Source organism: Castanea sativa, chromosome 11, assembly GCF_040712315.1.
Source record: "Castanea sativa cultivar Marrone di Chiusa Pesio chromosome 11, ASM4071231v1".
Lineage (NCBI taxonomy): Eukaryota > Viridiplantae > Streptophyta > Magnoliopsida > Fagales > Fagaceae > Castanea > Castanea sativa.
The window spans coordinates 60,507,884-60,532,087 of NC_134023.1; the positions used below are offsets into that span (position 1 = coordinate 60,507,884).

At 34.3% G+C, this 24,204-nt stretch overlaps 2 protein-coding genes across 10 annotated transcripts; both read right to left on the bottom strand.

Annotated features, from left to right (window-relative positions):
• Positions 1 to 1,090: 1,090 nt before the first annotated feature.
• LOC142617954 (protein LONG AFTER FAR-RED 3-like) lies at positions 1,091 to 11,227 on the bottom strand. 4 transcript variants are annotated; one of them, XM_075790928.1, is made up of 15 exons: positions 11,084 to 11,227; positions 10,795 to 10,991; positions 9,858 to 9,959; positions 8,905 to 8,977; positions 8,496 to 8,602; positions 8,283 to 8,406; positions 7,094 to 7,288; positions 6,434 to 6,519; positions 4,959 to 5,066; positions 4,444 to 4,539; positions 4,272 to 4,370; positions 4,074 to 4,148; positions 3,365 to 3,496; positions 3,118 to 3,233; positions 1,091 to 1,547 (listed from the first exon to the last, which is right to left on the bottom strand). In XM_075790928.1, exons 2-15 carry the CDS (start codon positions 10,933 to 10,935, stop codon positions 1,373 to 1,375), a joined length of 1,629 nt encoding a protein of 542 aa, XP_075647043.1. In that variant the 5' UTR covers positions 10,936 to 10,991; positions 11,084 to 11,227; the 3' UTR covers positions 1,091 to 1,372. The 4 variants fall into 4 exon arrangements, with proteins under 4 accessions (XP_075647043.1, XP_075647044.1, XP_075647045.1 ...); XM_075790930.1 differs by having other exon boundaries at positions 1,405 to 1,594; XM_075790929.1 differs by lacking the exon at positions 11,084 to 11,227 and having other exon boundaries at positions 10,815 to 10,952.
• Positions 11,228 to 13,069: 1,842 nt separating this feature from the next.
• On the bottom strand, positions 13,070 to 24,004 carry LOC142614516 (protein LONG AFTER FAR-RED 3-like). 6 transcript variants are annotated; one of them, XM_075787042.1, is made up of 15 exons: positions 23,857 to 24,004; positions 23,576 to 23,772; positions 22,699 to 22,800; positions 20,980 to 21,052; positions 20,592 to 20,698; positions 20,379 to 20,502; positions 19,253 to 19,447; positions 18,328 to 18,413; positions 17,113 to 17,220; positions 16,622 to 16,717; positions 16,452 to 16,550; positions 16,244 to 16,318; positions 15,479 to 15,610; positions 15,233 to 15,348; positions 13,070 to 13,610 (listed from the first exon to the last, which is right to left on the bottom strand). In XM_075787042.1, the coding sequence occupies exons 1-15, from the start codon at positions 23,936 to 23,938 to the stop codon at positions 13,436 to 13,438; spliced, it is 1,767 nt and encodes a 588-aa protein (XP_075643157.1). In that variant the 5' UTR covers positions 23,939 to 24,004; the 3' UTR covers positions 13,070 to 13,435. The 6 variants fall into 6 exon arrangements, with proteins under 6 accessions (XP_075643157.1, XP_075643158.1, XP_075643159.1 ...); XM_075787043.1 differs by having other exon boundaries at positions 19,253 to 19,390; positions 23,857 to 23,998; XM_075787044.1 differs by lacking the exon at positions 22,699 to 22,800 and having other exon boundaries at positions 23,857 to 23,998.
• Between the last annotated feature and the right edge of the window lie 200 nt (positions 24,005 to 24,204).

Genomic DNA, 24,204 nt, shown 5'->3' on the forward strand with positions numbered 1-24,204 from the left:
GTGAGGTACGGGGCCTAAGGGTCAGAGTTCAAATCTCTAGGAGATTACTTCACACACATATACACTTAAGTTAGACTATAGTAAAATTTATATATTGTATAATAAAATAAAATAAAAACTAAACAGAATCAGCAGATTAGAGGACAAAGAATTTCATAGGACTATCCCAAATCCCAAATTCTCGTGAAAAAGCAGTAAACAATAAACATAGGTCCACATTTGAAGCAAAAAATAAATAAACATAGGTCCACGTGAGTTATTTTTATATAAATGGCATGTCTCGTGTGTGTATATTATTATTTTTTTTTTTTTAAGAATTAGATAGAACACGTGTGTTCAGTATTGTGTCTGTCTTTTTATATAAAAATAAAAATCATTTATGCAGTGATAGCTGTGAGGAAGTGAAAAAGTGTGGATGCAATTTCCTTCTTTTAAAAATAAAAATTCTCCTACTAGAATAGATATTTACAAATATTAGTACAAGATTTTCAATGCAAATTGAAGTACAAATCAACCGCTCAATAGTTTTTTTTTTTTTCAATATAAAGGCCATACAGTGTAGGACCGTAGGTAACAAAAGGACACAAGAATGGTGGGCAACTAGACCAAATTTGTCTTGTGCTAAATTTGCAAGAAATTTTGCTGCCCTATATATATGCCACCGACAAACTCAATTTCACAGCCTGCCAAATTGGTCAATTGTGAATGGTAAAAAGAAAAAATAAACTTTGTTTGTTTAGATAAAAAGTAATAGATGCTCACAATCGATCACTTCAACATATTGTAAAATTAGGTTTGTCCCTAGATTTATTCACTCACGAAAAGCTTTAAGCTTTACACATTGAAACGTAATTTCAAAACAAGACAAGTGAAAGTACATCATCCACCAGCAAGCCTAACAAGAACAAATTTGGAGTTGTAGAATTGATGGCCAAAACAGCACTTAATTTCATGGTTTCTCCACCTGGACCCTTTCAACTTTAGCAGCAATGACATTTTACACAAAGGTATTGGCACAAGAATTCCCAATTCTTGAGCATGGAAAAACATGATAACTAGCTGCCTTCTCATACAAACAAATAAATAATAGATCTTAAACCTTTCAATATTTCATTGACACTGACTATACCTTCATTAACATAGCCATTGATGTTCTATATCTACATGGAAATCATACAAACATCTTTGAACAATCACTGAACACTGACTACATTTACCGATATCATGTCCAAGGATTGTTTTCTGCTAGACATATCTTTTGTTTCCACAATAAATGCAACTCCATACCATAGTTTTACTCCCAATAAAATTCAGCCAGAAGCTATTATTCCCTTTCTCTTGTATCAATTTTCTGTACTTCATTTGAAGGCTTTCAAGGATAGGCCCGTACCCCAGAAACATATGTTGCCTCTATAGATGCAGATCCTTCTGCTGCAAAGTCATCCCATGAATCAGTAGATAGTATGACAAAATCTGCTAGTTTCCCAGGGGATAAAGATCCCAAATCATTGTCAAGGAAGCATGCACTAGCAGCTGAAATAGTGTGCCTGCCAGTGTGAAAGCGCAAGTTTTTCACGTACAAATGTGATTGAAACTGATGAAAGAAGTGATATCAAACAGGTGTAAAAGGCACTGATCAGGTATATAACAAATAAATTTAAGAAGAAAACAAAAACACAAAATAGAGGCATCAACAAAAAAGATCATTGAATCATAACAAATTGGGGATGGAGGGAATACATTATTTTTGGTTTGACAATTTGCAGGGATGTGGCTCACTGGTGGATATTTTTGTTTGGATATAAAGGATGGTTAATGTTTGTTGTACATATCTGTACACACCGCCTTAAATCACGTGTTCAAGACACAATAACATACATCATTTTGAAAAAGTGAAATTGTGCCTTGAAAACACGATTTCACAATTTAACTGAAATTGTGTTTTGAACACACAATTTCAGCTGACACCGGTGTGTAATTAACAGTGCTCATAAAGGATTAAAGGATTAAGACTAGGGATATTAATGTGGCTAAATGGAGGCAGCATTTGTTCCTTTGGAGTGCAGCGTACTTAGCATCTGTAGGGGGTTCCCATTGTTGGATCAGGAACCACCAACTGGATTGTTTTTACTCCATTTAGAGTGTCTGGTGAGCCATTACAGAGCATTGGGGGCCAGTTTATTGGTACAATCTTGTATGGGGAAATGTCAGAAAATGCTTTGACATTATTTTAAAATTATGAGTCATTTAGTTCAGAGGGGTTCTTTTCTGACAAGTTTTTCCCTCATTGGTAATTACATATGCACCTAGTGGGTCTTGAAGCCAATTCCTCACCCTCCACCTTGCTCTTAGGAGAGGAGGTGCTACTTGAGCTATGTAGCTCATTGACCAAATTATCATGTCCAAGATTATTTAAGTGTCCTGGCAAAATCATCTTAACAGCCTGCATTTAGCTTTAGTGGCACTAACAAGACATATCAGCCTCAATTCAATTGGTGCATTTCAATAGAATCTCTTCAGTTTGTCCATTCCATCCTAATCCAGTCGAATAGTTCTCCTCCAATCTGTCACTTCTTAACACCAATCAACAATAATAATAGGAAACATCCAAACACATGGTATATCTTAGTTCCAGTCCTGACAAACTATGCTTGTAGTCTTTCACTATTATCTTAACACACCACTCCATGTTTGAACTTTTGCATAAGCCACCCATGTTTGCACCACCACCAGGCCATCACCACAATCAAATGCCTCTATCATCATCTGAGATTATGGCAATCCAAACATGGCCTTCAGGATATTCTTTTTTATATGAGGAAAAAAAAAGTTTTGACATTGAATCCAGCCGAGGCCTTAGGAAGAAGGGGAGAAGGGTTGGTTTGTACCACCATACATGTCTTGTCTGCTCAGGAACTCGACTACCCATGCTAGCTGACTTGGATTTTTGAACTCACACATGACAATTCCTATATTATAGCACGTTACCAAGCACACAAAATCTTGGTTTCATATATATGTGTGTGTCTGTGTATGTGTGCACAGAACAAATAAGCATTCATTCTATGTCAGGAAGATGAAAACTTCTGAAGGATAAAATATCTTAATATTGCTTACGCCTTTAATGCATCATTCAGTGTAAGGCACTCTGATGGAATCCAAGCATCATTCCAAGCTGGAGGTATTCTCTTCATAGCTGTCCTGATACTACCTAAAGGATTTATATCTGCAACCTGAAACAACAGCACTGACCTTAAATTTTGCAGAGTATGTCAACATTACTAATTAATTTAATAAATATATCAGAGTCTATTAACAATAATATGCAAGGACAAATAATTATTTATGAATCTTGAATACTTACTGGCCAGTCAGAGCCAAATGCCAACAGAGCATTGCTAGCTAAGAGTGACCGAAATAGAAAAGATTCCTTTTGAGCCCTGTCCATCCCAAGTTTCTTTGTAGCAGAATCAGCATCATCCAATAGGTGCAATGGCTGTTCAAATTGGCAATCATGAAAGCATATTCATTCAGAATGATAGTTTGTAAGGATGCAAGTTGTCCTTTTCAGAAATGATCTATTATCTTTCTTCACTGATCAGGCAATGATAAGCCACAACGAAGCAAGGAAAAAGGAAGAAAGAAATTGATCCAAGCAAGATACTTCCATCCACAAATTGGAAGACTGAAAGCACCTACATAGGGAATAACATACCATCTTACAATAAATTATACTTGGATTTGTCTCCAATTTACATTTCCTTCAATTTTAATGAACAAGCGGGGATCATTGCCAAGCATCCAAAATTGACATAAGGTACATGTTTCTAAAGACTCGTAGACACTTAGCATGCACTTTGCATGTTGTTCATTACCGTTAAAAATCAAACTTGATCACAGTGGCAAGTGAAAGGAGGATTCATGCATCCTAATAAATGCACTCAGCAGATTTACATAATATTTTTAACTATGAGCCTTGATGCAGAAAAATCCCAAAAATGAACAATTACAGGCAGAATAGGAATAGCAATATTCAAACAAAATAATGCCCAAAAGATAGTTGAAATAAAAACCTGTACAGAAGCGACAATCCCTTGTCGACCAAATCGGGCAGCTGCCCCAGGTGCGAAATGCTGTGCATGCTCAATCTGATAGCTTCAATCCAGTTGTGCAAAAAATAAAAATCACAACCAAAAGGATGGGGATCTCCTTTATTTCAAAATATGCAAGAAATTATTTTAAAATATTGTCAATCATTTTCTTAAATTTACCCTGAATCTTCGATCCCTTATTCCATTAGTGGAAACAACTGACTCATAAATATCCAGGATCAAGTCGTTTGCTTTATCACCTATGGCATGCATAGCAACCTGAAACAAGCTAGAGGTAAAAGCCAATTAGTACTAATACACATAAGGTGATTCTTGTAAATCAAGGAAACACCTGAAGGCCTGATTTATCCGATGCCATGGTCATGTTGGAAAGAATTTCGCTTTCTGTCACTTGTAGGCCATAATTGTGAGGCTCATTGGCATACGGCTACACCATAGAACACAAATCTTAGATAAATTAGCTTACATGGTAGATAAATGATAAAAATCATCTTGTGATAAAGTTTTACATAACACAGTTGAAGCAGCAGTTATAAGGTTGACTAACTAAGCTTTTTTGTCTTCTCTTCTTCTTTTTATTTTATTTTTTCCATATACAAAGAAGTGGTTGAGTGTAGATAGCAGGGCAAGGCACACAGCACGGCTTGTATGGGTGGTGATCTTGATCATGGGGTTTATCCATTTAGATTTGAGATCCAGGACAACTAGTGAAGCTAACTAGAAGATATAAGACATGCTCAACCTCTAAAGTAAAAAAACAATTACAGAACAGATTTAAGTGCAAATGATAGATGGACTAAAACAGAGATAAACGTTTTATGAATGCTAAAATATCTTTCTTCTCACCTCATAAAACAGTGCGCTATTTGAACCCAAAGAACCATCAGCGAAAGCCTTTACACCACCCAAGTAAATCCACTGGCTTATGGCACGACCCTTTTCTTCAATTAGTTCCTAAGTGGGAATTACAAAACTCAGTAACAGTTAATGGAGAAAATTTTAAAGCATCCACTCAAGGTACCAATTAGATTAGACTCATCAAAAAGGAGAAAATTCTCAGAAAGTTTGTGTTACTTGTGAACAAAATAAGACACAATAGCTTAACCGAAGGAAAAATAAAAATGAATGCGCACACACAGTACTACTGTTTCTAGATTCAACATAAAATGAAGGCCATATTACATTGTTGGTTTTTAAACTTTAGCCCATGAGCTATTTTAATCTATGTAGTTTAATGTGATCACTATTCATCCCTAACAAACTTAAATCACCTTTAAGTGGTTGATTTAGTTCCCTAACAGACTTTTAGTCCTGGAAAGGTTTACTAGAGTAATGGCATGTCAGTTTTTAGCCTGGCCAAGTCATCTAAGGTATTAAAAGCGACCACTTTAAACTATTGGGACAAAATTCTCTCATGTGCTAAATTATAGGGACCAACAATGTATTTAAGAATAAAATGAACCTTTAGAAATTAAAAAAAAAAAAAGCTCAAACACAATAAAATTGCACCAAACTTCCAAGACATTACTTTCCACATCTCATGCTAATAGGGGAAATCATTTGGCAGAGGAACCATTTTGACACCTATGGGAAGCCAGTCTCATCCACATAATTTGAGATTAAGTTAAAAATATATAACTTGGATTCAAAACCCTGCACAGTAATGACACTGGCATAGACATAGCTAAACCAGAGTGGAAAAGATTTTGCTTCTTAAAACTATTCCTAATGACACTAACTTGACATGCACTGAATCATTGATTAATTGATTTGACCACTAGGTCCTACACAGGTGGCAACCATGGTCCAGTTTTCTATACAAATCTTGAATAGGTCCATTGCCTAGATCAATATAACAAAAATCAATAGAAGCTACGTTAGGATTGAGAGTGACTGAGAGAAAAGTGGTTCAACCTAACAGCTTACATCAGGATCGGAATGCCCTTAATGGCTACAGCTTTACTATGATAAACTTTATGTGTTATAGTGAATCCATTGAGGGGTATATATAATTCAGCAAACCATAGGCTAATTCTACAATTAACCGTAAGGTACTTTACTTGAACTACAAGTAGGGTTGCTACAGGAGTGATTACTTTGTTTGTACTTCAAGTAGGTTCTATTACTATGAATCTAGACTAAGATAAAGGATTTGGGCCTTGACTAGGATTGGCCCCAAATGTTTCTAACAAACATTATCGAGCTCATTAAAATAAAAGCAATACAACACCAGAAAGCCACCTAATGCAAGCAAAACCTAAAAAAGAAATTATTAACAAATGAATCACTTATTATAACCAGCAATGATAAGAAAGTCATACATGTAAACGTGACCATGTCTCCATTGGAAAAAATAGGCAAACCCTAATTATCATCTTCTCTGAAGCATCAGCCCATTGATACACATCTGTGAAACTCACAAAAAAGAAAAAGAAGTGCATGAAGGTAAAATGGCATTATCACGACAATAATACTATTGCATATGAAACTAAAATGTAAATGTTAAAAACATAGAATTTGAACTACTTACAACTTATGGGATTATCCATTGAGAACAGAGAAGAGAGAGACAGCAGAAGACTGGCAACTAAACTTTAAAATTACAATCTTTCCTTCAATAATACATAACTATCTTGACATGGCTACATTAAATTCACCAATCAATCCAAGGGGAGCATTTCGATGTCCCATGTATTTTAATTGATACTATTGGTTTATTTAATTATGTTGCACTTCAATGTTCAAACTCATTTGTTTTTACTTTGCATTCCAATAGTTTTTCTATTTCCTTAAAACACATTCAAAATAAAGCCATTTAAAAATCGTACAATATTCATGTTGGTAGCTTTTTATTGTAATTCCCTTTTACCTTATGAAAGCGCTGAAGTGCATGTTCAAAAATAAAACACTTTTCATCCTTTGATAAATACAAATTTCATTTAACATGACATCCAGTGAACCTCAAAATATTTAGCTGAGACCTGAGAAGTCTTTCCAGGAAAGCTCTGCTGATGCTCCAGGATAATATCTCCCAAAATCAACTACTGTTGTCACACCCCTCATCAAGGCAAGACTACTGGCTTTAAGCAAAGCTTCCCTTCTTTCACTCACCGTGTCCTCTGGTATATAGGGAAGGAGAAGTTTCCTAGCAGAATCAGTCAGCAATCCAGTAGGTTCTGCTTGATGATCAGAATGCAATACAAGTTATTTATTGTAGCACCCTATTTAAACATGTAAAGAATCTTAGAATTGAAAAAGTAACATACATTGCTATGCCATTAGTAAATATATGGCATTTATAAGATCTTTTATCTTTACTAGTAGTTAAGCACTAATCAGATTGACAATAGACTCCATAAATATGTTTATGAAATGGGGAAGTTCATCCAGTACCAGATCAAAATAAATAATTTAAGCAGATTAATGGAGAATTTAGAGGGTAAGGAACATGCAACACTAACTTTGCCAACAGGGATTAGCCATATATTTATAACATCTACCACAATTTATTTGAGTTTCATGAGTAATGTGATCTTATAGTCGTACTGCTAAAATTTTTAATCGTTACCCACCAAGAGCAATGATGCTGGTGAAACACTAGAGCTTGCCTACCACAAAGCATCCAATCTTCTGATATGAAAATTTCCTTCTTTTTTTATAAGTCAACTGTTATAACAAGTGGGGGAGGAGGATTTGAATTGGTTCTCCTCAGAAAGAAGACACAGCAATGCTACTGAACTACAAGGATCTTGGCGATACGAAAAATTCCTTTAAATGAAATAGAAGAGGTTCAAAAATATAAATACTGTGAAATATGCCAAAGACAGGGAAATTTAGCTGAACTTAACCATATATAAAGGGGAGTGGTGACTAAGACCATTTTCTTTCTTGATTAGCTGATGAGGTAGAAAAAGAGAGATCTGGATGGAAAAATAACAATAGTCATGGGTTCAATTCCATACTGGTGTTTCAGTTGTATTTATCTAAAGAAGGAAAAAAAATATTGATAGTAAACAATAGAAAGAAGGAAACAAAATAGCGAAGCTTGAAGAGACCTCACAATCGAAATGGAGAGAACTCAATCTTATAATCAACATGCCAGTTTGATAAAACCAGATGCTTTGAGAAGTTAGAAGCATCTTAACACAAATGAATCAAATTTGATATTACCTCCATCAACAGTTCTCACAATAGTTCCACCTTCAGGATCTTTGGTTAGATTGCTAATTCCAGACAACTTTAGTGCCACTGAATTTGCCAATCCCATATGACCATCCATCCTATACAACCAAACCTGCGTGTAAAGATAGTTTAACTTGGTTAACACCATTCTGATTGTTAGTATTCATGCTAGAAGCCAAAATTAATGAAGTCACCACTTACAGGATTATAAGGTGTGATATCATCAATCCAAGAAGCCAGTGGCAATTCTCCACCCCATAGATCATTGTTCCATCCACCACCCAAAATCCAGGAATCCTCTTTTGCATCTGAAAATTTTTGTCTAACCACGAGCAATTTGAAAAGGCTGCATAAGCTTGACAATTCATGTTTTACAAGGAAGAAATGCTACAATAAGTTCATGTTGTGTACACAATGGGTTGATAGAATGCATTGATTATAGTAAGACCACACAAACTAGATTGTGCAGTTTATGACATTTAGATCTGACTATGAATTGACACATCAGCCATTGATCAAAGAATATATACTCATTGCATGTGTGTGTCTATAATCACATGAAAATTGGTAGTCAAAACTCTAAAACAAGAAAACAGATGGAAATGTTTACATCTCACTGATTCCTTGATCTTTCTCACGAACTCATCTTTTCGATTTACACCTTGTAGTTTCACCCTTGCCATCTGTTTTCCCCACATGAAATTTTAGCTCAACATAAAGATTTAGATCCGTGTGGTGAAAATAAAGATCATATCACAAAAAACAATAAACAATAAAACATAAATTTGGAAAAATATGGCAGGAAAAGTTTGAGGTAGAAGTCTTAATACTCTAGGAAGGGGAGGGGAGGGTAGTGGGGGAAAAAGGCCATCATTTGAGAACAACTATTCAAGTTCAGAGATGGTAGAGTCCCTTTTTAAGTTAAGTTCAAACATATTATGTAAATTAGGCTCTCTACTGCCCTCAGATAGGAAGGATACCCAAAATGATGGTCGGATAGATGTGTGTGTGTAAACTAGTAATAGGCAATGGCATGAAATGATTATAGTGGCATGGCAGTGACATGAAATGATTATAGTGGAAAGGCATACAATGAAACCTACAATGGAGTGCACATATCCTCCATGTACTGAACTTTAAAGAGTGAACTTCACGTACTGATCTTTAAAGAGTGAAAAAAAAAAAAAAGGATCTCAACAACTGAAATGCTAATCCAGGAGCATAAAGTAACAGTTGTCTTCTTGTACAATATACGGAATGCCTGATAGTTCAAACAAAGTCTACATCATCACAAACTAGTCATGTGAATGATAGATGCAAAGGAATATTTTTGTACACAATAAAAATGCTTGTAACAAATTACAAAATTTCAATATAGAAAAAATGCTTTCCATAGTAAACATAATTCCCTACCTGAAAAGTCAAATAATAGAAAGGGGTAATCTTCTCAACCAAGTCAGCACATAAATATTAAGAGGAAAAAAGGGGGAGGAGAGAGAGAGAGGGGGAATGAAGCATAAATTTGGAACAGTATCAATTTAGAGGTTGAGGTTTCGGCTAGACCTGGAGTCCAGCATAAAGCAAGTGTACATGGGAATCAATAAACCCAGGAACCACAACTTTTCCTCCAAGATCTAACTCTTCAGTCCCATTTCCTGCCAGCTCCTGCAGTCATGTAATTAATGCATGAGAAGGAAACTTTTACAACTTACAGGCACCAAAAAGTTTCTAGGAATCAATTTTATTGATTACCTAACAATGACATCCATTTTACTCTTTTTTCTACCCCATCACATTTTGATGGGCTTACTATTCCTCATGTTTTCTTTTCTTTTCTGTATTCCATCACAAACCAAACATTGGAAAAAGAAGAAAATTCAAAATTTTTTTTTTTTTCTTTTTTGTTTTTCTCTAGGGGTGATTCCAACATAAGTGTAATTGCATCAACTAAAACACACACACACACACACAATCACGTGTGCTTCATATTTTAGAAATCTAAAGTGGTTTTAAGAGAATGATAATGAAGAAGAACATAACAAAACACACACACAAAAGCATGGTTCATATTTATAGAAACTAACAAATAGGTAAAAGAGAATGATGGTGAAGTTGAATAACCTGGATAACAAACACAAACACGTGCTTCATATTTTTAGAAATTAGCAACTGGGTATAAGAGAATGATGATCATGATGAAGAAGAACCTGAACACCACACACACACACAAGCACATATGGGGCATATTTTTTGAAATGAACAAATGGGTTACTAGAGAAAAAAAAAAATAGAAGAACCTGGAAAACACACACACACGCGCACACACACACACATGTGCTTCATATATTTAGAAATTAGCAACTGGGTGTATAAGAGAATGACACTTTTTTTATGAACAAGAACCTGAATAATACGCAAACACACATGCTTCACAGTCTTAGAAAATTTAATAAATGGGTACTATTACAATAAGAGAATGAAGAAGAAGAAGAAGCAGAACCTGAACAAAGGAGGAGTTACCAAGTCTGAGAATCCTGCCATTGCGAATGGCCATAGAATCAGCAAAAGGAAGAGACTCATCGCTTGTGTATATCACAGCATTCCTCACCACCAAGTCTGCTGTCAGAGACAATGAATACATTGAAGAAAATGGTGTTGGTATCCACCACAAAGACTTCAAATTCAAACTCAAGCAATCTGCCAAAACAAAAACATAAAAAGTAGTAATGCTTTAACACAAATAAAGCGTTATGTTGAAGCAAAACAAATAGTGGAAACGAAAAACTTACAGGTGGGGTTGACTGTTGAGAGAAGATGGTCAAAAAGACCACGAATGAAGCTGATATAAGTGTGTAGAGGTTCACTGAAGCTAAACTGAGCTAGATAACGTGCAGGGACATCCAGAAAATTGAGCTTTTAAGTTGACTTCTAAAAATCAGTTTGACAGTTTGTTTCACTTTCAAGCTTGAAAGTGTTTATAAATTAGTTTTTTTTTTTTTTTTTTTTTATGTATTGTTTACTTATTTTAGTATTATCTTTTGTCTCAATTTTATTTTAAATAATTTAATCTTAAGTATTTTTAATATAAGTTAATTTTTAAAAAATTATCTTACATTATAAAAATAAATTATCCAAAATAAGTAATTAACCTTTAAAAATCAGCTTGTTTGTTACTTTCAAGCTTCAAGTTCGGAAGTGTTTATAAATTTATTTATTTTTGTTTATTTTATATATTATATACAGTTTTCATATTATTTTTGTCTCATAATTATTTCAAATAATCAAACTTTCAATTTTTTAATTTTTCATTTCACAATTCACATTATAAAATAAGCTATCGAAAATAAATAATTTCCTAACGGGTAATATGATACTCCTACTCAGATGATTCTACCTTCTGATTGATTGCAAGCCCATCGTGTAAGTTGACTGATAAGGGAAGGTAAATTTTTGTGTACTTCTGAAGTACCATAAACGCGTACTATTTCCTTTTATATGAATGGTAGATCCCATTAATTAAATTCATAGTGAGACCCATAATTTATGTGAGAGTAGGGAGTACACATTTATGATACTTCGGAAATACTTAATAATTTTCCGGAAGGGAAGGTAACAGCATGCAAAAAAAGATTCTCTCCAGCAATGAAGTGGATTTGGTACCATGGAATAAGATTCTTTTTTTTTCTTTTTCTTTTTTCTTTTTCTTTTTCTTTTTTAAGTGAATATAATCTTCTTCTTCTTTTTTTATGGGAAGTGAATATAATCTTGTATTCTTATGACAAGTCAAAACTATATTTTTAGGAAAATTTCATTTTGAACAAAATAAAAAATCATTTTAAACCTTATATTATAGGGGTGGTAACAAATTAAAGGGTAAAATATTATTTTGGTTCTAAACTTTAACAAAAATTTGTTTTTCATCTCTAAACTTTATAAAAGTTTTTTTCAATAGTTTAGAAACAAAAATAAAGAAGAAAAAGTAGATTTTTTTAATAATTTACATATGAAAATTATTTTTTTAAGTTTAAAAATAAAAAGTGAAATATTTTCAACTATTTAGACAACGAAAAATAAACTTTTCAATAGTTTAGAAACAAAAAACAAACTTTTTAAAGTTTATAATCCAAAAACAAGTTTTTGGTAAATTTTAGAGACTAAAATAATATTTTAGCCTATATTAAATCCCAAATTTTCAAAACTTAGAAATCAAAACTGCATGTTATTTAAAATAGATGCGATAGAATTTTTTTTTTTTTTTTTACCAATAGAAAGGCGATATAGTGTAGGTAGCAAAAGGACACAGCGATGGTGGGCAACTAAACCAAACTTGTCTCTTGCTAAATTTGCGAGCTTTTGGTGCCCTACCCACTATCAACAATACCGCCAATATACTAGATTTCATAGCTTGCCAAAATGGTTAATTGTGAGTAGTAAAAAAGATTATAAAAAATGATAGGTTTATATAAAAAATGGAGTACCGAGAGTGTCCACCACTCATGGCCGACCATTTTAACATGGGAAATTGACTAGAGCAAATTTGGAGTAGGAGAATTGATGGTCAAACAGCACTTAATTTCATGGTTTCTCCTCCTGGAACCATTTCAACTTTAGCAGTGATGACATTTTAGTGTGTGTTTAGCAAAAATTATTTTTGTCAACTTATTTTACTATTCAGCTTATTTTTGTTACTATTCATGAGCCTCACTGCACTTTTTGGTACTATTCATGAGTCTCGCTGTACTATTTCAGTTAACTTTTACCTTTATCTACAGTACTTTTAGCAAAAAGTTTTCAGTTTCAATAAAATAAGCAGTTCCCAAACAAACCCTTAATACAAAGATATTGGCACAAGAATCCCTAGATGCCTAGATACAATTGACACTGACCATATGCTATTATTCCCTGACTATATGCCTTCTTATACAATTGACACGGACTATATCTTCATTAACATAGCCATTGATGTTCTATATCTTCATTAACATAGCCATCGTGTCCAAGAATTGTTTTCTACTAGACATATCTTTTGTTTCCACAATAAATGCAACTCCATACCATAGTTTTACTCCCAATAAAATTCAGCCAGGTGCTATTATTCCCTTTTCTATAGTATCTATATTCTGTACTTCACTTGAAGGTTTTCAGGGATAGGCCCGTACCCCAGAAACATATGTTGCCTCAACAGATGCAGATCCTTCTGCCGCAAAGTCATCCCATGAATCAGTAGATAGTATGACAAAATCTGCTAGTTTCCCAGGTGATAAAGATCCCAAATCATTGTCAAGGAAGCATGCACGAGCAGCTGAAATAGTGTGCCTGCCAGCGTAAATTTTTCATGTACAAATGTTATTGACGCTGATGAAAGAAGTGATATCAAACAGGTGTAGAAGGCACTGATCAGGTGAATAACAAATAAATTTAAGGAAAGAAAAAAAAAAACAACAACAACACACACACAAAAATACGCATCAATAAAAAAAGACCATTGAATCATAACAAAAAAAGTAACTTGATATTGGGGATGGAGGGAATACATTGGTTTTGGTTAGAAAATTTGCAGGGATGTCGCTTACTGGTGGATATTTTTGTTTGGGTATCAAGGATTATGACTAGAGATATTAATGTGGCTGCCATTTACAGGGGGTGATAAATGGAGGCAGCATTTGCTCCTTTGGAAGGCAGCGTCATTAGCATCTGTAGGGGGTTCCCCTTGTTGAATCAGGAACCACTGACCAAATTGTTTTGGCTCCATTTAGAGTGTTTGGTAAGCCATTACAGAGCATTTGGGGATGATTTATTGGTACAATCTTGTATGGGGAAATGTCAGGAAATGCTTTGAGATTATGTTATATCATAACTCATTTGGTTTGGAGGGGGTTCTTTTCTGACAGTCTATGCCCATGTACCATTAGGACTTTGTCTTGAATCACTTTTTCCTCACTAAGATATATTTTTTCCCTATTGGCAATACATATGAACCTAGTGGGTCTTGAGCTACATAGATACATGGTCACATAATTTAAATCTAAGATGATTTAAGTGTCCTACTACATGTGGCAAAATCATCTTTCCACCCTGCTTTTAGCTTTAGTTTAGTGGCACTACAAAACATATCAGCTTCAATTCAATTGGTGTGCATCAATCAATGATATTTCAAAAGAATCTCTTCAGTTAGTCCATTCCATCGTAATCAGTTGAACACTTCTCCAATCTGTAACTTCTTAACACCAATCAACAATAATAACAAGAAAAAAGGACACATGATATATCTTAATTCCAATCTCGGCAAACTATGATCATAGTCTTTAGTCATTATCTTAACACGTCACTCCATGTTTGTAATTTAGCATAAGCCACCCATGTTAGCACCGCCACCACCACCAGGCAGTCATCACAATTAAATGCCTCCATTATCATCACCATTACTGATGTACTGGCATATGAGATTCTGCTATTACAGCCACTACTACTGATTTATCACAACCATGTTCCACTTCTAGACTGAATCAAGAGCTTGCTCAAAAGCCAGAAAAGGACTAGTTATTAAATTATTTATCCCCAGTTAGTTATTTTAGGATACTATATATCTATGTATATCCCCATTTTGGCAATCAAAACATGGACTTCAGGATTTTCTTTATTATATGAGAAAACGTTTTCACACTGAAACAAGCCGAGGCCTTAGGAAGTAGGGGAGGAGGGTTGGCTTGCACCACCAAATGTACGTGTTAAGTCTGGTTAGGGGAACTCAACTACCCATGCTAGCCGACTTGGTTTTTTGAACTCACGTGTGACAATTCCTATTTTATAGCACCATACCAAGCATACAAATTTGGTTTTATATGTGTGTGTGCGCGCACATAGAAAAAATAAGCATTCATTCTATGACAAGAAGAAGATAAATACATCTGAGGGATCAAATATTTAATATTTCTTACGCCTTTAATGCATCATTCAGTGTAAGGCACTCTGATGGAATCCAAGCATCATCCCAACCAGGAGGTAGTCTCTTCATAGCTGTCTTGATACCACCTAAAGGATTAATATCTACAACCTGAAGCAACAGCACTGACATAAAATTATGCACAGTATGTCAACATTACTAATTAATTTAATAAGTATATCAGTCTATAAACGGTAATATGCAAGGACAAATAGTTATTGATGAATCTCAGAATACTTACTGGCCAGTCAGAACCAAATGCTAACAGGGCATTGCTAGCTAAGAGTGACCGAAATAGATAAGATTCCTTTTGAGCCCTGTCCGTCCCAAGTTTCTTTGTAGCAGTATCAGCATCACCCAATAGGTGCAATGGCTGCTCAAATTGGCAAGCATGAAAAAATATTCATACACAGTGAGAGAGTTTGTAAGTATACAAGTTGTCCTGTTCAAAAATGATATATCATGTTAATCTGGGCAAAGATAAGCAACAAGGAATAAACAAAAAAAAGGCAGAAATGAATTGATCCAATCAAGATGGTTCCAAGTTCCAACCACAAATTGGAAGACTGAAACACCAAGAAAGAAAGAGATATCATACTACAAGGGAATAACATATCATCTTGCAATGAATTATACTTTGATAAATGTCTCCAATTTCATATTTCCTTCAATTTTAATGAACAAGTAGGAGTCATTTCCAAGCATCCAAAATCAATGTAAACTTCTTGTTTCTTTGTATATTATATATTTTCCTTTCTAAAGACTCGTAGACACTTGGCCTGCATTTTGCATTTTTTTTCATTAATGTTAAAAATCAAACTCGATCACAGCAGCAAGTGAAAGGAGGAATTATACATCCTAATGACTGCACTCAGCAGCAAATTTACAGAATATTGTTAATTGTGAGCCTTGATGCAGAAAAGTCTCAAAAACAAATAATTACAAGCAGCATAAGAATAGCAACATTCAAAAAAGAGAATGCCCAAAAGATAGTTGAAATAAAAACCTGTACAGAAGCGACAATCCCTTGTCGACCAAATCGGGCAGCTGCCCCAGGTGCCAAATGCTGTGCATGCTCAATCTGATAACATTAATCCAGTACCCAAAAAAAAAAAAAAAAAACATTACCAAAAGGAATGGTGGTCTCCTTTATTTCAAAATATACAACAACAACAAAAAAAATTTATTACTGTTGATCATTTTCTTAAATTTACCCTAAATCTTCGATCCCTCATTCCATTAGTAGAAACAACTGACTCATAAATATCCAGGATCAAGTCATTTGCTCTATCACCTATGGCATGAATAGCAACCTGAAACCAAGTAGAGGCAAAGTCATTTAGTACTAATACATATAATGTGATTTTGTAAATCAAGGAAACACCTGAAGGCCTGATTTCTCCGATGCCATGGTCATGTTGTGAAGAATTTCGCTTTCTGTCACTTGCAGGCCGTAATTGTGAGGCTCATCAGCATACGGCTACACAATAAAACACAAATCTTAGATAAATTAGCTTACAGAGAGGATAAATGATAAAAATCATCTTGTGATAAAGTTTTACATAACACAGTTGAAGCAGCAGTTATGAGGTTGTCTAACTAAGTTTTTTTGTCCTTTTATTTTTAATACGTATAAGTGGTTGAGTGTAGATAACTGCACCAGGCACACGGCACACTTGTATGGGCGGTGATCTCAATCATGGGGTTTATCCATTTAGGTTTGAGATCCAGTACATCTAACAAAGCTAACTAGAAGCTAAAGAAATATTCAACCTCTAACAGGAAAAAAATTACAGAACAGATGTAAGTGCAGATAATAGATGGACTTGAACAAATATAAAAGTTCTAGGAATGCTAAAACATCTTTGTCCTCACCTCATGAAACAGTGCACTATTCGAACCTAAAGACCCATCAGCAAAAGCCTTTACACCACCCAAGTAAATCCACTGGCTTATGGCACGACCCATTTTTCCAATTAGATCCTAAGTGGAAATTACAGAACTCAGTGAGCAACAGTTAATGGGGAACAATTTAAAGCATCCACTCAAAGTACCAATTAGATTAGACTCATCCAAAAAGAGAAAATTCTTAGAAAGGTCCAATTGCTTGTGAACAAAATAAGACACAGTATTATGGTTTCAAGATCCAACCTTACAACTACCAATATGGTATTTTAAACATAAAATGAAAGCCAAAATACATTGTCGGTCCCTAAACTTTAGCCCAGTGCCGAACTTTAGTGACCGATAGTGTATTTAAGCCTAAAATGAACCTTTTGGAAATAAATAAAATGCTCAAACAACATAAAATTGTACCAAACTTCTGAGAAATTTCTGCCCACGTCTCATCCTAATAGGGAAATCATTTGGCAGAAGAGCCATTTTGTCACCTTCGGGAACCCAGTCTCATCCACAAAATTTGAGATAAAGTTAAAATACATAACTTGGATTCAGAACCGTGCACAATAACGACACTGGCATAGACATAGCTAAACCAGAGTGGAAAAGAATATTTGCTTCTTAAAATATTCCTAATGACACAAACTTGACACTTACTGAATCATTGATTAATTGATTTGACCACATGGTTCTACAAAGGTGGAAACCATGGTCCACTTTTCTATACAATATTTAAAGAGATCCATTACCTAGAGCAACAGAACAAACACTGATAGAAGTTTTATTAGAATTGAGAGTGAGTGAGAGAAAAGTGGTACAGCCTAACGACTTACATCAACAACGGAAAGCTCTTAGAGCCTACAGCTTTACTATGATGAACTGTGTGTGTTACATTGAACCCAATGAGGGGAATATATAATTGAGTAAACCTTGGGCTAATTCCAAACTTACCATAAGATTACTTTACTTGAACTACAAGTAGGGTTGCTACAAGTATAATTACTTTGCTTGCACTTCAAATAGGCTCTATTACAATGAATCTAGACTGAGGTAATGGACTTGGGCCTTGACTAGGATTGGCCCTGGATGTTCTAACAATCGAATGGGACAATCGAATCAAGTAGAATCCAAAAAAGAAATTATTAACAATCGAATCACTTTGTATAACGAGCAATGATAAGACAGTCATACATGTAAACGTAACCATGTCTCCATTGGAAAAAATAAGCAAACCCTAATCATCATCTTCTTTGAAGCATCAGCCCATTGATACACATCTGTAAAAATCACAAAAATAAAAAACAAGTGCATGAAGGTAAAAAGGCATTACCACCACAATAATAATATTGCATTTGATGCAGACATATAAATGTTAAAAACATAGAATTTGAACTATTTACAACTTATGGGATCATGCATTGAGAAAAGAGATCAGAGAGACAACAAAAGACTGGAAGCTATATTTTAAAAGTACAATCTTTCCCTCACTAATATATTACTATCTTGACATGACTACATGAAATTCAACAATTAATCCAAGGGGACCATTTAGATGTCCCATTACCACCACAATAATAATATTGCATTTGATGCAGACATATAAATGTTAAAAACATAGAATTTGAACTATTTACAACTTATGGGATCATGCATTGAGAAAAGAGATCAGAGAGACAACAAAAGACTGGCAGCTATATTTTAAAAGTACAATCTTTCCCTCACTAATATATTACTATCTTGACATGACTACATGAAATTCAACAATCAATCCAAGGAGACCATTTAGATGTCCCATGGATTTTAATTGATATTATTGGTTTTTTTCTATTAGGTTGCACTTCAATGTTGAAACTCATTTTCTTACTTTGCATTCCAATAGATTTTTTTTTTTCCTTAAAACACATTCAAAATAAAGCCATTAAAAAATCATACAACATTCTATAGCCAATTTGGTGGTTTTTTATTGTGAATTTGTGACTCTTTTACCTTATGAAAGTGTTGAAGTGCATGTTCAAAATAATACTTAAAAAATAAAATACACACATATTTATTCTTTGATAAATACAAATTTCATTTAACATGACATCCAGTGAACCTCAGAAGATTCAGCTGATACCTGAGAAGTCTTCCCAGGGAAGCTCTGCTGATACCCCAGGATAATACCTCCCAAAATCAACAACTGTTGTAACACCCCTCATCAAGGCATGATTAGTGGCTCCAACCAAAGCTTCCCTCCTTTCATTCACCGTGTCCTCTGGAATATAAGGAAGGAGAAGTTTCATAGCAGAATCAATCAGCAATCCAGTAGGCTCTGCTTGATGATCAAAATGAAATACAAGTTATTTATTGTAGCAATGTCCCCCTATTTAAACATGTAAAGAATCTTAGAATTGAAAAAGGAACATATACCACTATGCCATTAGCAAATATATGGAATTTATAAGATTTTTTATCTTTATTAGTAGTTTAGCATTAATCAGATTGTAGAATCCATAAATATAATTATGAAATGGGAAATTCATCCAGTACCAGATTAAAATAAATAATTGAATCAGAACAATCATTAAGGGAGAATTTAGAGGGCAAGGAATATGCAACACTAACTTTGCATGCCAACAGGGATTGGCCATATATATATAACATCTACCACAATTGATTTGAGTGTCATGAGTGATGTGAACTTATGACCCAGACTGCTAAAATTTTGTTGTGTTAACCACCAACAGCAATGATGCTTGTGAAACAGTAGAGCTTGTAACACAGCATCCAGTGTTCTGATTTGAAAATTTCCTTTTTTTTTATAATTCAATTGTTACAACTTACAAGGCTCTTGGCAATACAAAAATTTCCTTTAAAAGAAATAGAAGAGGCTCAAAAAAATATATACCATGAAATATGCCAAAAACAGGAAAATATGTTTAACCATATATGTGTATATATATATACATAAAGGGGAGTGGTGAATAAGGTCCTTTCTTGATTGGCTGATGAGGAGGAAAAAGAGAGATCTTGACGGAAAAATGTCAATGGTCATGGGTTCAATTCCATACAGGTGTCTCCATTGTATTTTTCTGGAGAAGGAAAAAATATAGATATTGATTTAAAATAACAAAGCTTGAAGAGACCTGATACTCGAAATGTAGGAGAGAACTCAATCTTATAATTAACATGCCTGTTTGATAAAACCAGGTGCTTTGAGCAGTTAGAAGTGTCTTAACACAATGAATCAAATTTGATATTACCTCCATCAACAGTTCTCACAATAGTTCCACCTTCAGGATCTTTGGTTAGATTACTAATTCCAGACAACTTTAGTGCCACTGAATTTGCCAGTCCCATATGGCCATCCATCCTATTCAACCAAACCTGCAAATAAAGATAGTTTAACTAGGTCCACACCATTCTGAATGTTAGTATTCATACTAGAAGCCAAAATTAATGAAGTCACCACTTACAGGATTATAAGGTGTAATATCATCAATCCAAGAAGCCAGTGGCAATTCTCCTCCCCATAGATCATTGTTCCATCCACCACCCAAAATCCAGGAACCCTCTTTTGCATCTGAAAATTTTTGTTCAACCATGAACAAATTGAAAAGGCTGCATAAGCTTGACAGTTCATGTTTTAGAGGGAAGAAATGCTACAATAAGTTCATGTTGCCGACAGAATGGGTTAACAGAATGCATTGATTACTATAATACCACATCAGCCATTGATTAGACTATGAATTGACACATCAGCCGTTGATCAGCGAATATATAGCTATTACATGTGTATGTCTATAATCACAGGAAAATTGATAGTCAAAACTCTAAAACAAGAAAAAGGATGGAAACTTATACTTCTCACTGCTTCCTTGATCTTTCTCACAAACTCATCTTTTTTATTTATGCCGTGTAGTTCCACCCTTGCCATCTGTTTTACACTGATGAAATTTCAGCTCAACATTAACATTTAGATCTGTGTGGTGGAAATAAAGATCATTTCACAAAAAAAATAAACAATAAAACAAAATTTTGGGAAAATATGCCAGCAAAAATTAGGGGCAGCAGTCCAAATACTCAAGGAAGGGGAGAGGGGAAAAAGGCCATCATTTGAGAACAAATATTTCTAATTTACAGACACCCTGTTCAAGTTCAAAGATCTAGGAGTCACTTTTAAAGTTTAAGTTCAAACATATCATGGAACTTTGGCTCTCTACTGTCCTCAAATAGGAAGAAAGGATACCCAAAATGATGGTCTTATAGATGCGTGAGTGTGTAAATTAGCAATAGTGGCAGTGGCATCAAATCAATCAATATATATATATATATATATATATATATATATATAAGCAGAGATCTCATACGGCAGAATATGAGGTTCTACCATGTGGCGTCCTCTATGAAGAGAATTGAAATACCCTTAAGTCACATTAGAGATAAGAACAAATTATTTAGTTCAATGTTTTAAGACTTTTCTAATTAAAAAAATATATTCTTTGTATTATTTGGTTTAATATTTCCAGACTTTTCATCTCTCACACATACATACAAAACTCTTTCGCATTTTAATTCACTCTTTTCACCTTTTGCACTTCTAGCCCTTTATATATGCCTACCTATTGCCCTTCATTTCCCTTCAATCTTTCGGCAACACCTACCTAACTCTAACATTGTTATTTCATCTACTCCTATCCTGTTTGAGTTAGCTACAACCAAGGAAAGAGGGATTGGGTTATATATTGAGTGACAACAGCGATTACAATTTTGATGTCAAGGTTGAATGTTGTAGATTTGTGAGTTTTGTAAACAATGTGATTAACCGTGGGTGTTTGGGATATGTATTTTCTTTTAGAATTAAGGAGAGAGAAAGACACATTATATATTAAATTTTATTCTATAATTTTTCTCCAAATTTTTTTTTTTTTTCATTACTTCAATTGAATAATTATAATGGATATGCGTATGAAATTTATAATTGTTGCTTTTTATGATAAACTCATTACTAATAAAGTTTTATAACAATTATGTTATAATATATATACAACATTCTCCAAATCATCTTATATAGAACATTACAATACTATCCGTGCATCACATGAGTAACTTACTAGTGATTATAGTTGCAAGGCATACACTGAAACATACAATGAAGTGCACATAGCCTCCATGTACTGATCTTTAAAGAGTGAAAAAAACCAAGGATTTCAACAACTGAAATGCTAACCCAGAAGCATAAAGTCACAGTTGTCTTCTTGTATACAGAATGCATGATAGTTCAAACCAAGTCTACATCATCACAAACTAGTCATGTGAATATTCGTGTACACGATAAAAATGCTTTTAACAAATTACAAATTTTCAATATAGAAAAAATGATTTTCATGGTATACATAATTCCTTTCTGAGAAGTCAGTTTTATTGAAAGTAATGAGAAGTCAGATATTTGATAGGGTTAATCTTGTTAACCAATTCAGAACATAAATATGAAGAGGAAGAGAGGGGGGGGGGGGGGGGGGGGGGTGAATGAAGCATAAATTGGGAACAGGATCAATTTAGAGGTTGATGTTTCTGCTAGACCTGGAGTCCAGCATAAATCAAGTGTACATGGGAATCAATAAACCCAGGAACCACAACTTTTCCTCCAAGATCTAACTCTTCAGTCCCATCTCCTGCCAACTCCTGAATTCATATAATTAATGCATGAGAAGGAAACCTTTACAACTTACAGACACCAAAAAGTATCTAGGAATCAATTTTATTGAATAACTAACAAAGTAACAATGACATCCATTTACTCTTTTTTCTACCACATCACATTTTGGTGGGCTTATTATTCCTCATGTTTTCATTTCTTTTCTCTATTCCGTCACAAACCAAACATTGGGAAAAGAAGAGGATTCAACATAGGAGTATTTGCATCAATTAAAACACAAACACACACACACACAATCATATGTGCTTCACATTTTAGAAATTGAAATTCGGTATAAGAGAATGATGATGATGATGAAGAACATAACAACACACACAAAAGCATGGTTCATATTTATAGAAATTAACAAATGGGTACATGAGAATGATGGCGAAAATGAAGAACCTGGATAACACACACAAACACGTGTGCTTAATATATTTTAGAAATTCGCAACTGGGTATAAGCGAATGATGATTATGATGAAGAAGAATCTGCACACCACACACACACACACACAAGCACATATGGTGCATATTTTTAGAAATTAGCAAATGGGGGTACTAGAGAATGGTGTGAAGAACCTGGAAAACACACACATACACGTGCTTCATATTTTTAGAAAATAGCAACTGGGTATAAGAGAATGACACTTTTTATGAAGAAGAACCTGAATAAAACACACACACACACATATTCTTCATAGTCTTATTAAATTCAATAAATGGGTATTATTATAATAAGAGAAAGAAGAAGCAGAACCTGAACAAAGGAGAAGTTACCAAGTCTGAGAATCCTGCCATTGTGAATGGCCATAGAATCAGCAAAAGGAAGAGACTCATCGCTTGTGTATATCACACCATTCCTCACCACCAAGTCTGCTATCACAGGCGATGAAGACAGTGAAGAAGATGGTATTGGTATCCACAACCAAGACTTCAAATTCAAACTCAACCAATCTGCCAAAACAAAAAAAAAGTAATGCAATTTTAACATAAACAAAGTGTTAAGAATAGCAATGACTGCGGAAACGAAAAACTTACAGGTGGGGTTGAGAAGAGGAAGAGAGAAGAAGATGGCCAAAACGACCACAACTGAAGCTGAAATGAGAGTGTAGAGGTTCATTGAGACTAAAACTGAACGTTTTGTTTTTTGAGACAAGAGACTAAAACTGAACTAGTTAGAGGGCAAAATTTTTTAAATAACTATAAAATCTAAACTATATTATTAGTTAGCCAAGGTTTGAAATTATTTTAGTTTCTAACAAATTGAGTTCTAAAAACTCGACTTCCATGAGGTGCGTTGTTGACGTGGAGGCAAAAAATCCACGTGAAAATCGAGTCTCTAAGACTCAATTTTCTTCAAAACAAAGCCAACGCAAAAAACCCATC

Bases quoted from the DNA above. Each gene is read 5' to 3' on its own strand.
- LOC142617954 (XM_075790928.1), bottom strand. From the start codon at position 10,935: ATGTATTCATTGTCTCTGACAGCAGACTTGGTGGTGAGGAATGCTGTG. The intron at 3,497-4,073 runs GTTTTTATTTCA...CAATTTGAACAG, and splicing joins GGATTGTCGCTTCTGTACAG to CCATTGCACCTATTGGATGA. The intron at 1,548-3,117 runs GTAAGCAATATT...TCACACTGGCAG, and splicing joins CTGAATGATGCATTAAAGGC to GCACACTATTTCAGCTGCTA.
- LOC142614516 (XM_075787042.1), bottom strand. From the start codon at position 23,938: ATGAACCTCTACACTCTCATTTCAGCTTCAGTTGTGGTCGTTTTGGCC. The intron at 22,801-23,575 runs GTTCTGCTTCTT...ATATGAATTCAG, and splicing joins GTAACTTCTCCTTTGTTCAG to GAGTTGGCAGGAGATGGGAC. The intron at 13,611-15,232 runs GTAAGAAATATT...TTACGCTGGCAG, and splicing joins CTGAATGATGCATTAAAGGC to GCACACTATTTCAGCTGCTC.